The sequence below is a fragment of the Marmota marmota genome, unplaced genomic scaffold (assembly GCF_001458135.2).
Source record: "Marmota marmota marmota unplaced genomic scaffold, marMar, whole genome shotgun sequence".
Taxonomy (NCBI): domain Eukaryota; kingdom Metazoa; phylum Chordata; class Mammalia; order Rodentia; family Sciuridae; genus Marmota; species Marmota marmota.
Window position 1 is genome coordinate 49,749,646 of NW_025999990.1, and position 13,696 is coordinate 49,763,341.

At 38.7% G+C, this 13,696-nt stretch overlaps 1 protein-coding gene across 1 annotated transcript in view; it reads right to left on the reverse strand.

Moving 5' to 3' along the window:
* The window catches only part of Lama1 (laminin subunit alpha 1), a 156,725-nt gene that overhangs the window by 35,096 nt on the left and 107,933 nt on the right, over positions 1 to 13,696 (reverse strand). Inside the window, exons 35-41 of the mRNA XM_048806544.1 lie at positions 11,696 to 11,807; positions 10,638 to 10,800; positions 5,644 to 5,854; positions 5,342 to 5,458; positions 5,057 to 5,220; positions 2,990 to 3,125; positions 2,038 to 2,131 (exon numbers count right to left, since the gene is read on the reverse strand). Coding sequence (XP_048662501.1) covers positions 2,038 to 2,131; positions 2,990 to 3,125; positions 5,057 to 5,220; positions 5,342 to 5,458; positions 5,644 to 5,854; positions 10,638 to 10,800; positions 11,696 to 11,807 — 997 coding nt within the window. The remainder of the gene's footprint in view (positions 1 to 2,037; positions 2,132 to 2,989; positions 3,126 to 5,056; positions 5,221 to 5,341; positions 5,459 to 5,643; positions 5,855 to 10,637; positions 10,801 to 11,695; positions 11,808 to 13,696) is intronic.

Genomic DNA, 13,696 nt, shown 5'->3' on the forward strand with positions numbered 1-13,696 from the left:
TTCACAATAGCAAGACTGTGGAACCAACCTAGATGCCCTTCAATAGACGAATTGGATAAAAAAATGTGGCATTTATACACAATGGAGTATTACTCTGCACTAAAAAATGACAAAATCATGGAATTTGCAGGGAAATAGATGGCACTAGAGCAGATTATGCTAAGTGAAGCTAGCCAATCCCTAAAAAACAAATGCCAAATGTCTTCTTTGATATAAGGAGAGCAACTAAGAACAGAATAGGGAGGAAAAGCATGAGAAGAAGATCACCATTAAACAGGGTCGAGAGGGCGGAGGGAAAGAGAGAGAGAAGGGAAATTGCATGGTAAAGGAAGGAGACCCTCACTGGTATACAAAATTACATATAAGAGGACGTGAGGGGAAAGGGGAAAAGAAAAACAAGAGAGAGAAATGAATCACAGTAGATGGGGTAGAGAGAGAAGATGGGAGGAGAGGGGAGGGGAGGGAAGGGGGGATAGTAGAGGATAGGAAAGGCAGCAGAATACAACAGAATACAACAATACAACATATGGCAATATGTAAAAAAGTGGTTGTGGAACCGATGTGAATCTGCAATATGTATACGGGGTAAAAATGGGAGTTCATAATCTGCTTGAATCAAATGTATGAAATATGATATGTCAAGAGCTTTGTAATGTTTTGAACAACTAATAATAAAAAAAGGAATAAAAAAATTAAAAAAGAATTAAAAAAAAGAGAAATAGACTACACCTTGTGAAGGGTAGAAACAAATTTTGGCCACGTTTGCAATCTACCACAGCTACTTCAAATTGGATTTATTACTTGTGCTCCAACTGCCAAGACAAATAAAGCTTTTTAAAAAGTGAAAAAAAAATAGAATATGCTAAGGTAAAAATCACATGATATGTGTTAGCATCCACATATCAGAGAGAACATTTCGGCCTTTGGTTTTTTGGGACTGGCTTATTTCATTTAGCATGATAATAGTCTCCGCTACCATCATGCTAACACACAATAACGGTGGGGAGGGAAGAATAGAAGTTTGTTGGATTAGACCAAAGGGAATGAAGGTAAAGGAGAAGGGATGGGTATAGGAAAAACAGTAGAATGAATCGGACATAGCTTTCCTATGTTCATACATGAATACACGACCAATAAAACGCCGCGTCATGTACAATCGCAAGAATGAGAAATTATACTCCATGTATGTATACTATGTCAAAATACACTCTATTGTCATGCATCTCTAAAAACAACACATAAAAAAATCATGGAATTCTTGGGGAAAAACAAAAATAGGGCAACTACTTTGTTTTTAAAAATGTGTAATCCCTTCATCCGTCCTTATGTGTATAACTGGGATGTAATAAGTGAATTTGTTGCTTATCTCAAATGAATATTTCATTTTTAAGGAAAAAGTTAAAAATCACATTATATGTTATCAAAAATGTATGCCTATATAGTTTATCTTACACAATAGGTTCTTGCTGCCATTTTTTGTTATGCTTATTGGATGGATAGCTCTTACACATGATAAATAATTGCTTCTTGAAGTAATTCCTAATAAAAACTAAATTACATGTTTTTTAAAAAAATTGATAAATCAATTATTATTTAATTCAGTGACTGTCTAATGGGAACCTATCATGAAGCTAGTAACATGATACTAGCCCTGCCAGAAAGGCAAGAGAAGTACCAAACATGATGTATCTCTTCAAGGAACTGGGAAATAATGAATCAAATAGAGGAGCGCTTGCAAGCAGTGAGAACTTAATCAACTCTAGGAAGAACAGAGAAGGCTCTAAGCTCAAGCAATAAGTGAAGGATTTGGTTGGCAAGGAAGGCTGTATGCTGGTGGAGCAGGCAAACTCCAATATGTGATACTGCGAGAATAAAATACAAAATCATACAAGGTCCAGATGACAGGGAACTGGAATATTCATGTGGCAAAGAAATATGAAGCTTCACATTACTCCAGGAAATGAGAACCCAGAATGTTCTTTGAGACGCTCAGAGATGTGTCTTCTTCACTCTGCTTTGTCCAATTAATACACTGACCTTGGTGCTTCCTGTTGAGGTTGTTGCTTTCGCTTAGAAACCTGGAACTGCGCTGCAGAGCTGCTGACCCATTAGAAAGGAGGGATTCTGAGAACTGAAAAACAGAACAGCTTAAACCTGGTGACCACAGGGCAGTGTGGAATCCTGCTGGGGACAGAGAAAGCCACCCTGTAAGAACAGCCTCTAGTTAGAGCCTCCTTTCCAAACCAGAATGTCAACCAGAGAACAGGAGGGACCATTCAGTATGAGGAAAGAACAGGAATACATTGTTAAATGTATAAAGGAGGACAGCCATTATAAAAAGATTTTCACTGGGCTTGGTGGCATATCTCTATAATCCCAGCAACTTGGAGGCTAAGGCAGGAGGATTGCAAGTTCAAGGCCAGCCTCAGCAACTTAGTGAGATCCTGTCTCAACAAAGAAAAAGGGGGGAGGGGGAAAGAGCTGGGGATGTGGCTTTGTGATTAAAGCATCTGAGTTCAATCCCCAGCACCAAAAAAAAAAAAAATTCACCACAAGAAACATGAGTCACATAGATATCAGGTGGCATTATTGTTTTTAATCATAAGGAATAGTGAGATTTTCCTTATTTCTTCAATCCTAGTCTCTAGTGTTCAAAAAGAAGAACTTATGACTATTAAAAATTTATAATGAGCTGGGCATGGGGGCATATGCCTGTAGTCCCAGCTATTTGGGAGGCTGAAGCAAGAGATTCACTTGAGCCCTGGGCTTTGAGACTAGCCTGGGCATAGCAAGACCCTGTCTCTTAAAAAAAATCAATTTAAATCAAAATGTGTATCATATGATAACAGAAGCCATTACCAGATTCCACCAGAAAAGAATGTGAGTATATATTTGAGCCATTAAGTCTTTACTCAAGATCCTTCTAGAACAATCTCCCCTAGTGCCCCCAAAAGGAAGGTATACCCTGAAGCCTCAGAGCATTTCTTACCAGGATGGTCTCACTCACAGTCCTGTGAGCATCGTTGGCCAGTTTCTCTGATTCTTCTGTCAGGCTCTGAAGGTTGTAGTGGACGTGAGCGGCACTGGTGGCATTGAGGGTCACATGTCTGACATTTTTAAGGCCACTATCAAATCAGCATATTTAGAGATGTTATGATACACTAAATCAAATTTGTGGATTCACACGAAAATTATAAGTGCCCATTATTCTTGGAAGCCTCCTAGTTCCCTTCTCCTTAGGAAAACATGGATTCCCCTTCAAATCCTCATTGTCACAGTGACGCTCAGAATTGATCTTTAATTAAAACCAGAAGAAGAGATTATTGCTGTTTCCTTAGACAAACATTCCATCACTTTCAAACAGCTGCCCTCCACATTCCCTGAGCGCTGTTTAACCCTTTGCTTACGCTGAGGGACTGCTACTTGTCTGTGTTGGTGATAATCTCTCCTACAAGGCACTTGCTAATTGTCAAAAAGTTTTCCTACACACATAAGGATGCTGAATCTCCTCCCTCAAATGGCACACCCCAGGCTGATGGAATTCAATAGAGATGTCGCAGGAAGATCAGATAATATTTCAATCAGCTGAACTCCATTCTAACAAGTGGGCCAATCACTTAGGAATCTGTCAGATGGTAATGGCGCAACTTCATCCAACTCTCTCTATCTGGAAAATGAAATCTGACAACTGGTACATCTTTTCTGAGTAACTCACTTCATTTTCTTTCTCAGGTTATTGAGTTGGGCGAGTCCCAGGCCAGACATTACCAGTTATTTTCTGTTACTATTTGATTGGCAAAATCAGGTGACTTATAAATAAAAGCTAATAACATTATGTAACTCTGTGTATCATACAAAATTGCTTCTACTACTCTTATACTAAGTAATAAAGTAATAAAGATTTTGTTCTAGTGATTCTTAAGAGTCACAATATCTTTTTTTTCACTTCTGGGAGATGATAAAAAGTGTGAAGCACAGTATCTAATTCCATTTTCTATGATTGGTTCCTATGGCATGTGCTTGAAGCTGCTATCCATCCATTGAGCTCACGATTTACACATTAGTCTATCTTATATTGTTTTTGCTCACAATTTACACATTAGTCTATCTTATATTGTTTTTAATTGCTTTTGTTGTGAGCTAATCTCTCATGGTAGCAGTTCCTAAATGTGGAGATATTTACTTTTCCCCTTTCATAGAATACACTTCCACACAAACACATACAGGTTCCCACCTATCATTTTAAAGAAAAAAAAATGTACCAATTAATACCCAGGATTGTGTGAATGACCTGTAAGACCTAAAACATTGGCTTCTACATTTGCTGCATGTTAGAATCAACTAAGCATCTTTAAAATAAATTACAAAGATCAGTTCACATCCCAAAGAACTTAAATGACACTCTTGAGGGAGGCAAGACAAGGGACAAAAGCTTCGATGTTTTATGAAGTTCCCAGTTAGCCTGATGTGCAGATGAGTTTGGGAACCATTGGCTGACACTTGTGTTTCTGGTTTAATGGCATTTTAAACTAAATGAGCACATATTTAATGAACATCCCGAAACGTTAAGTTAAAATAAGTTTTGTGTTACAATGGCAGCCCTTCAGGCAGTAGGAAATAATTGGAAATGGATCTATCAAGCCTTGGAAAAGAGACCACTGACACTTTTATAGGTGCAGTGTGAGCATACCTTCCATTCAAGTCAGTTCCCAAAAGGCAAGATCTGTATAGAAATTAATATTTTTATGCAACCTGCATGTATCCTAACAAAGATCTGAATACTTAGTAGGTGCTTGCAAAAACCTCAGTAACTTGATATTATAGTATACTATTTGTTTCACTTCTATTTCCAGCTCTGTTTGCATTTTCCCATCATGCTGGTGGTAAACTACAATAGCAGACGTAAGAGGAAATCTGACTTATGGCATAAATAAAACAGGAGTCCTTATTTTTACACAAAGAAACAAGAGTGATTCACCCCTGCGATTGAAATAGCTGTCCTTATTCTAAGCAATGGGCCACTACTTCTGAAATTCCCCAAAGTGTGTGACCTTACCGGTCCAAAACACCTGCTAGTCTCTGGAGCTCAATGGCATGGTCCTCCGCTCTGTGGACGAGATCAATTGCTTTCCTTTTGGACATCTGCATGACCAGGTCATCTACATGTTGCCTGAGTTTGGCAGTCCACAGAAGTAGCTCATCCCGGTGATGCTCCAACTGCTACATGGAGAAATTAGTTTTGTAAATATATGTACATCTATTTCACAATGTCTGAGTACACATAGAGATAAGTAGTATGAGAATTCTTTGAAAGCTTTATTGTGGTTGAGTTTTAACTTACTGCTAGAGCATTTTGTGTAGTATCTCCATGTGCACTAGCCGCATCTATCAATCCTCTTCCTTTGGCAATTAGCTTTGAGGTCAAATTCGGTTCTTCTTGAACACGAAGCTTTTTATCCTGCAGCAAAAATCACCTTTTAAGGTTGTTTCATAAAAGTAAGGCAGTTTCTGAGCTTTGGTGCCTAACGCCACCTACTGAAAGTACTCGAGGCTCATTTTGTTAGCAGCTAAAAATGATACTGTTGACCTCTAAGTATTTGGTTACCAGTTCTAAATGAGACTAGTGAGGCTAGTGAGACTCACTCTGAATTCTCTCAGATTGGCCTTGACAATGAGCAGTAGGCGGTTGGTCTCCTGGGTCTTGGTCTCCGCATCTCTCAGGAGCTCCTCTGCTGCCCTCAGTTCACTGTGGTGCTTTGAAAGGAAGCCTTTGGCTGTTTTTTTTAATACCTCCAATTCTTCCTGTGGCTTTTGGTAATGCTTCTGAACTTGTGACAATAAATCTTCAGCAGCCCTGACAAATTAAATGTTTCACATAGTAAGTAAATGAACAAAAAAGCTCTTAGCTCGGGAATGCACTGGAAAGAATTTTTACGTGTTCACACCTAGTTTCTTCTTGATATCATGAGTGATACATCAAAGCTATTCTTTTTTTATTTTTCTATTATTTGGACCTTGAGCATGCTAGGCAAGTGTTTTGCAATTGAGATTCATCCCCATCCCAGAACAGTTTTTCTAAGACAGCTTTTGGTCTGACAGATTTATACTTTACTTTTAACACACTATTTTCCATAAACTTCCCAACATGTTTTAGACATGTAATTAAAAGAAATCATCTTAGTGAAGCTAGATTCAGAATATTAGAGCTACTTTCTGTGTCAATAATGGGAACTGTGATGTTTCATTATAATATGGCAAGAAATTTCAAGAACAGGGCTATTCAGTGGTTCACTATGAATTTACCAATTTATTTATATGATACAAAGGATTTTCTGAAGTTGGTTAAAAAACAGACTTTTAAAAAACCTTCAAGTCACTTTTCTTAAAAGATATTTTGCATCATTAATAAATGCAACCTTCAGAAAGTCAATATATCTTTCGTATTTCCTTATAAATGTGTTATCCACTTGCTTATTTAAGTCAATTTTGAATTTACAGCTGCATAGAATATGAAAATTCCACCTTGCAGTGGCCAAATACATCCCATTATTTCTCTAACTCAATTTTTCAGGTGAACTTTGAAAAATTCTATGGAAAATACCTTGTAAACTACCCTGAGCTTTCATAGGTATCAGATCACTGGGTTAAGACATGAGAGAAAATGCTATTCAAGGATATACACAAGAAAATATTTTTGAACTCTGACACTGAAATAACATTAGAAGTTCTTTGAACATACTTATGATTTTTAATTATAATAAAGATGTTGCATTATGAATGAGACAGCAAAACTAAAGCAGAGTTCATGGAAAGCACAATTCCAATATATCAAACACTTGATCATGATTGATCACTCTTGTTATTAAATAAGGTATCTTTAGGAAAATGTAAAATAGGGGTCCAACTTCCATCTATGAAATGACTTGGCCATGGTGAAATGATTCAGTTTCCAATGACTTGAACCCAGGAAGAACAGCAAAAAACTCCACACTCTTCATACTGTAAAATTCATTGGATTAGTACAGCAAGCCAGTGTGTCCCAGACTATTTCTTTATAATCCAACTGTCCCATGAACCATTAAGCAGGTTTCATGAGAAAAGTCTTATAGTGAAAGAAACGACATGACATTTCCCCAGCCCCTCCTTGGAAATGTTAATGCACTAAAAGATTTGAGAAGACTTGCAATAAAGAACTTGTCTCTCAGTAGCAGACACTGTGTCTCCCAAAGGTATCTGGCAATAGAACACTTTTCTTTAATGATATGTCTTTCAATAGCTCTGGGGATACTGGAGTAGAAAATAGTTGGGAAACAGAGCTACAAACAATAATCTTCAGTGTGTGGACATGAGTTCATGTGACAGGCTGGAGTCACTGGCCTGGCAATCCTAGAAGTATTGCCACTGGTCCCTAATTGGTAACAGTGGCTTACCAGCTCAACTGTGCAAGCGAGGTAATTTATGCTGATACTGCTTTCGTTCTTGGAATCTGGTGTTTTGGTACATGCTAGGTATGACCAGTCCTATTATGGTTTGGATGTGAGGTGTCCTCCAAAATCTCATGTGTGAGACAATGCAAGAAGGGTTAGAGGTGAAATGATTGGGTTATGAGAGCCTTAACCTAATCAGTGAATTATTCCCCTGAAAGGATTAACTGAGTGGTAACTGCAGGATGGTAGGGTGTGGCTGGAGGAAGTGGGTCATTGGGGGTGTGCCTTTGGAATATATACTGTGTATCTGGCGAGTCTCTCTCTCTCTGCTGTCAGATCATCATGTGAGCTGCTTTCCTTTGTCATACTCTTCCTCCATGATGTTCTGCCTCACCTCAAGCCCTGGGGATTGGGGTCTGCTGTCTATGGACTGAGAGTCCAGATAAACTTTTCCCCCTCTAAAATTATTCTTGTCAGGACTTTTAGTCATAGCAGTAAAAAACTGACTAAAATAAGTCCTGGTAAGAACCATGGATGCAACATCTCTAATGGGCTTCCCTGGGCAGAAACACCACACCCATCCTGCATTTTCACTGCTAGGGAAAAAGTGTGCTCAGGGAGCCCTTCTGGAAAGAAGCCTTCATGGATTCCTCCACACTCCATTGCATCCTTTTTCCCGTTTAAGTTGGGAATCCTCAATAAGTCTTGGTGACAAATTCAATTGTATGCTGAATTCTGTGAGTCCTGGTGAAACTCTAATTAGCTTGATGGTCTGACACAAACATCAAAAACAATGGTTTGTGTGCTAAATCTGCTTACCTATGGGATTGCTCTATGCAAACATATCACTAATTTTATAAGAATTATAATTAAAGAGCCAATGATTACTCTTAAAATAATTCATGTAATTTTAAATGAGATAAATATAGGAATGATACATGTAAAATTGTGGAGTGGAAGCTGGAGAACCCATTTTGAACTCATAGAATTTTTTTTTTAAATAAAAGATTTCCTCCCTCTCCCTCCATTCCTTTTTTGCAGTACTAGAGATGGAAACCAGTACCTTAAATATGCAAGAACACACAAAAAGGTTTCATTGTCATAGTTTCACTTATATATTAAAAAGAGAAATCAACAATCTGAATAGTAGTAACTTCATTTCAAACAGAAGCCAGACACAGGGGCACATGCCCATAATCCCATCTACTCAGGAGGCTGAGGCAGGAGAATTGCAAGTTTGAGGCCAGCCTGAGCAACTTAGTGAGACCCTGACTTAAAATAAAATTTTAAAAAAGAGTTGGGGAGGGCTTTGGGATTGTGGCTCAGTGGTAGAGCGCTTGCCTAGCACGTGCAAGGCCCTTGGTTCGATCCTCAGCACCACATAAAAATATGTAAATAAAATAAAGGTATCGTGTCCAACTACAACTAAAAAATAAATATTAAAAAAGCGGGGGTGGGGGGGTTGGGGATAGAGCTCAATGGTGAGTACTGGTCTAGCGTGCGGTGAGACACTATTCAATCCCCAATACTGAAGAGAAAAGAAAAGAGAAAAAGAAACAGAAGAACTACAGTGACAGAGAAAGGGGTCCAAAGGAGCCTAGCCGGAGAGGGAGGGTAGGGGACACCTAGGGAAACAGGGCAGGGCTGACTCGGCATTTCACCTTCCTCTCAACTGAATCTTCAGAAAATGAAGTTTTCCTCATTAGAGCAGGAGCTCCAAGCTGTCCTCATTTTTGTCCTTTGTCCCCCACTCCTGGCACCATGCCTGCCACCCGAGACTCAATCCCCTGCTAAGTGCATGGATGAACTGACCATGTGAGGATGATGATGGGAGGGGATGGTCCCATTCGATGATGCCAGGGGATTCCAGGGAGGGCCTGGAAATCTCTGTCCTTAACAAGCTTCTTAGAAGATAGGGACTCCTCTGCCTAGAAAGGCCAAGAGGGCTACCTACTGATGCAACGAGAGAAGGAGCACACTCTGTACAGCACAGAGGAGGTCTCAGTGTCTCCTTCCCCATCTCCCGGGACCCCACCATCTTCTGATCTCCCCCATGGCATCTACTTTATGGTTCTCTCAGGGACCCCTCCAAGTCCTAAGTAATGTCATAGTAATTAGGTTCCTAGTCTGCTCTCCAAACTGCATCCAACTGCAAGCCCCCCCCCATTTTATGTTTCAACCAACAAAGCAACAATAATGCCAAAATTATGTCAATGACAAAGGAAAGATGTAAATCTAACCCTCTAGCAGGTTGCTAAAGATGTGTGTCTTGTTTTCAAAAATGAATTCTGAAACTAATTTGGAAATGCACATCAGGAATCCTCAAGATGTAAATTCTTTGACTAAATGATTCTAATTCTTAATATCTACTCTGACAAGAAAAAAAGCTGAAATAGGGAAAAATTATAACTATATATACTATCAATATATAAATATTTGATATTTAAAAAAAGACATATTGGAAAATATATAATAATATCAATAAATATATCTTTGATATTTAAAAACAGACATATTGGAAAATATATAATAATCTTGTATAAGAGGATTCAAAATAGCAATAAATCATAAATAGTTTGAATACATCAACTAGAAAGAATAAGCATATTTAATATCATCCTTAAGGCATTCATCAGAGCCTGGCAGAAGGACAACTTGTGTTAATACATCAAGTAATAACTTAATGAAAATATAAAGAAATGAACCTAAAAGGAAGTTTTGAGCTCCCTGAGCAGGCACAATAATTCTTCAGGATCTCTGTCATTTCTCATGATAGTTTTCAATGAGTGCTTGTAGAACCTAGCTCAGTTATTCTCAGAGTAACATCCATGTGTTTATGGCCTGCTTACCTATGGACTCTACATCTGTGAGAGACACCCTTGCATGTGATCTATAATAAGCACAGTACCATGAGGCTCTTTTGATAGATAAAATGTAATTCAAGAGTGACAGAAAAACCCAGAACTACTTCACCATAGCATAAAGACAGATTGTAATGACTGTACTGCTTACAACCTCTACTCTGGAGGGGTCAGTACCCATCTCCTCATATACCTAATAATGGTGCAGGTGGGGGTCTTCTCTTCTTCCACAATATTCCATCCCCAGCGAGCACTTTTTTTTTTTTTTTGCAATTATTCTTCCTCCTCTCCCCATGTCCACCTTCCCATCTCTACTTGGTGGTGCTGAGAATGATATTTAGGAACTTACTTGAGTTCAAGGGTGGCATTTTGGTGCAAGTGTGTGAAATTCCTTTTCTGTATAATTTCCAGCAAAGATGAAATGTTCTGTTGGATATTGTGAAGAGTAGAATCGGGTAGCTGGAAATCTTCATCCAAGGTCTGATTTAAAGTTGTTGCCTTTTCAAGGATTTCTACGGAGAAAATTCATCAATCATTTCATAAGTCTCATCAAAGCAGACAGTACTAAATGGAAGGACTTAGAATCTTCTTTGGTGAGGACTCTTCCGTCCACCTAGGCTGGGCAGGACCTCCACTCCACTCAGGCCAGGCTATGGCATCCCGTCTATCCCAGCATACTCTGCACATCCCCTAACACAGCACTCCTGAAGCTGGGATTACTGGTCTATTTCATGTCAGTTTTCCTCTGTACCCACAAACTCCATGAGGGCAGGGACTAGTCATCCTGCTCCTCTTGGCATTTCCTTGTAGGTAGCATGGGCACAGAAGCCACCAACATTTGATTCTTCTCTTTTTATTATGCATTTTTTATTCTAATAATTTTCTTACTTTTTGCTCTATAGAGTTTTTTTTTTTTGCATTGGATTTTGTACTTTTTAAGTCCTTACACTATATTCAAAAATGAAAGCAAAAAATGTGTTTCTGGTAGCCAGAAAACTGAAAATAACCAAGAGTCCAAGGAGAACCCACTGTGGAGTGTGTGAATTACTCTATTAGGCTGGATGTACTTTGGCAGCAAACTGAAACCCCAAATTCTTCCTTCTTCCATTCTGGGAGAATGGATATCAACTTTACCACAATGGGGCTTGAGAATTAGGATCCAAGTGTTAGGCACAAAATAATATGGAAAATAAAAAAGGAAACGTGCGCTGTTTAAAAAAGAAATCTCTCAGTGGAAGACTATGGCCTGGACATTCAGGATTCTCAAATGATGGAAGATTCCAGTCCTATGGCTGTAGGAGCTTAGCACAAGACACATGCATCTATCTACTCACACATCTAATAAAGTGACTGTGACTTTTCCCACCAAATAAGCTCAGAGCCCCACACAAGACCTGCCCATCATACCTCTGATGCTCTGATGCAGCCTCTTGATGAATGTGGCCAGGTCTTGACTTTTGTCAAGGATATTCTCAGTTTCCCTGTTCACCTGCTGGCTGTTTGTTAACACTCCAGTGAGCTGACAGAAAAATAAGGTCCTGGGTTAGTGTGACCTTAAATCCTACTTATTGTCTCTTTTAAGGAAAAAACTCTACCAATCTATCTATCCATCCATCCATCCTTTTTTTTTTTATTGGTTGTTCAAAACATTATAAAGCTATTGACATATCATATTTCATACATTAGATTCAAGTTGGTTATGAACTCCCAATTTTACCCCAAATACAGATTGCAGAATCACATCTTACACATCCACATTTTTACCTAATGCCCTATTAGTAACTGTTGTATTCTGCTACCTTTCCTATCCTCTACTATCCCCCCTCCCTCCCCTCCCATCTTCTCTCTCTACCCCATCCACTGTAATTCATTTCTCTCCTTGTTTATTTTCCCATTCCCCTCACAACCTCTTATATGTAATTTTGTATAACAATGAGGGACTCCCTCCATTACCATGCAATTTCCCTTTTCTTTCCCTTTCCATCCCACCTCATGTATCTGTTTAATGTTAATCTTTTCTTCCTGCTCTTCCTCCCTGCTCTGTTCTTAGTTGCTCTCATTATATCAAAGAAGACATTTGGTATTTGTTTTTTAGGGATTGGCTAGCTTCACTAAGCATAATCTGCTCTAGTGCCATCCATTTCCCTGCAAATTCTATGATTTTGTCATTTTTTAGTGCTGCGTAATACTCCATGGTGTATAAATGCCACATTTTTTTTATCCATTCATCTATTGAAGGGCATCTGGGTTGGTTCCACAGTCTAGCAATTGTGAATTGTGCTGCTATGAACATCGATGTAGCAGTATCCCTGTAGTACGCTCTTTTAAGGTCTTCAGGGAATAGTCCAAGAAGGGCAATAGCTGGGTCAAATGGTGGTTCCATTCCCAGCTTTCCCAGGAATCTCCATACTGCTTTCCAGATTGGCCGCACCAGTTTGCAGTCCCACCAGCAATGTACAAGAGTACCCTTTTCCCCACATCCTATTTTCCAGGAAACAGAGTGAAGATATACACTATCTGTAAATCAAGGTTAATGCTTGATGAAAACTAAGTGATTAATGTGATAATTTAATACTCAATGAGAGAAAAGATGGTATATTTTTACAAGCAGCAAAACTATCAAACCACAGATACTCCCTGTGTCTGTTCACTTTAGAATGCAAGTGCAGTCACAGGTCACTGAACGATGAGGATACGTTGTCTGAGATATACATCATTAGGAGATATTTTATCACTGTGCCAATGCCATAGTGTGTTTATACATACCTACATGGTGTAGCCTCTACGCATACACACTGTATAGCTATTGCTGCCAGGGTCATGATGGACAGAAACTATACCAGATTAAATCAAGCACAAAGGAAAATGACACTATCAAGAGACTCAGTAAACATGAAATGTATGAGGCTATTGGCATAAAAGTACACAATGTATTAAGAGGAAAAAGTATACTACTGCCAATTGATGAAAGAGTTTCACAGCTACTTATTATATCATTGTTAAGTATTATGCACTGTACACAGTCCAATACTTATAAATGACTGGGGGCTGCACAGTAGGTTGTTTAACCCAGCAGCACCACATTTGCTACAATGATTGGACAGCCACAAATAGACTTAAGCAATAGACATTTTTTAGTTCCATTATGAATCTTATCTGTCCATCATTGACCCAAATATTATGCAGCAACAACTATCAGAAACGACTATATATCAGCAACGACTACATAGAAAATCAAACCTTACTAAGTTGTATAACCTGAGAAAATTGAGTCCCTAAGAGTTAAGAACAAGGAGTCAGACAAACTGGGTGTTATTCCCAATTCTTCCAGGTGGTGGAGCTACACATCTCCAAGCCTCATCTATAACACTGGGGTAATAATAACACTATAATAACACTTACTAGCCC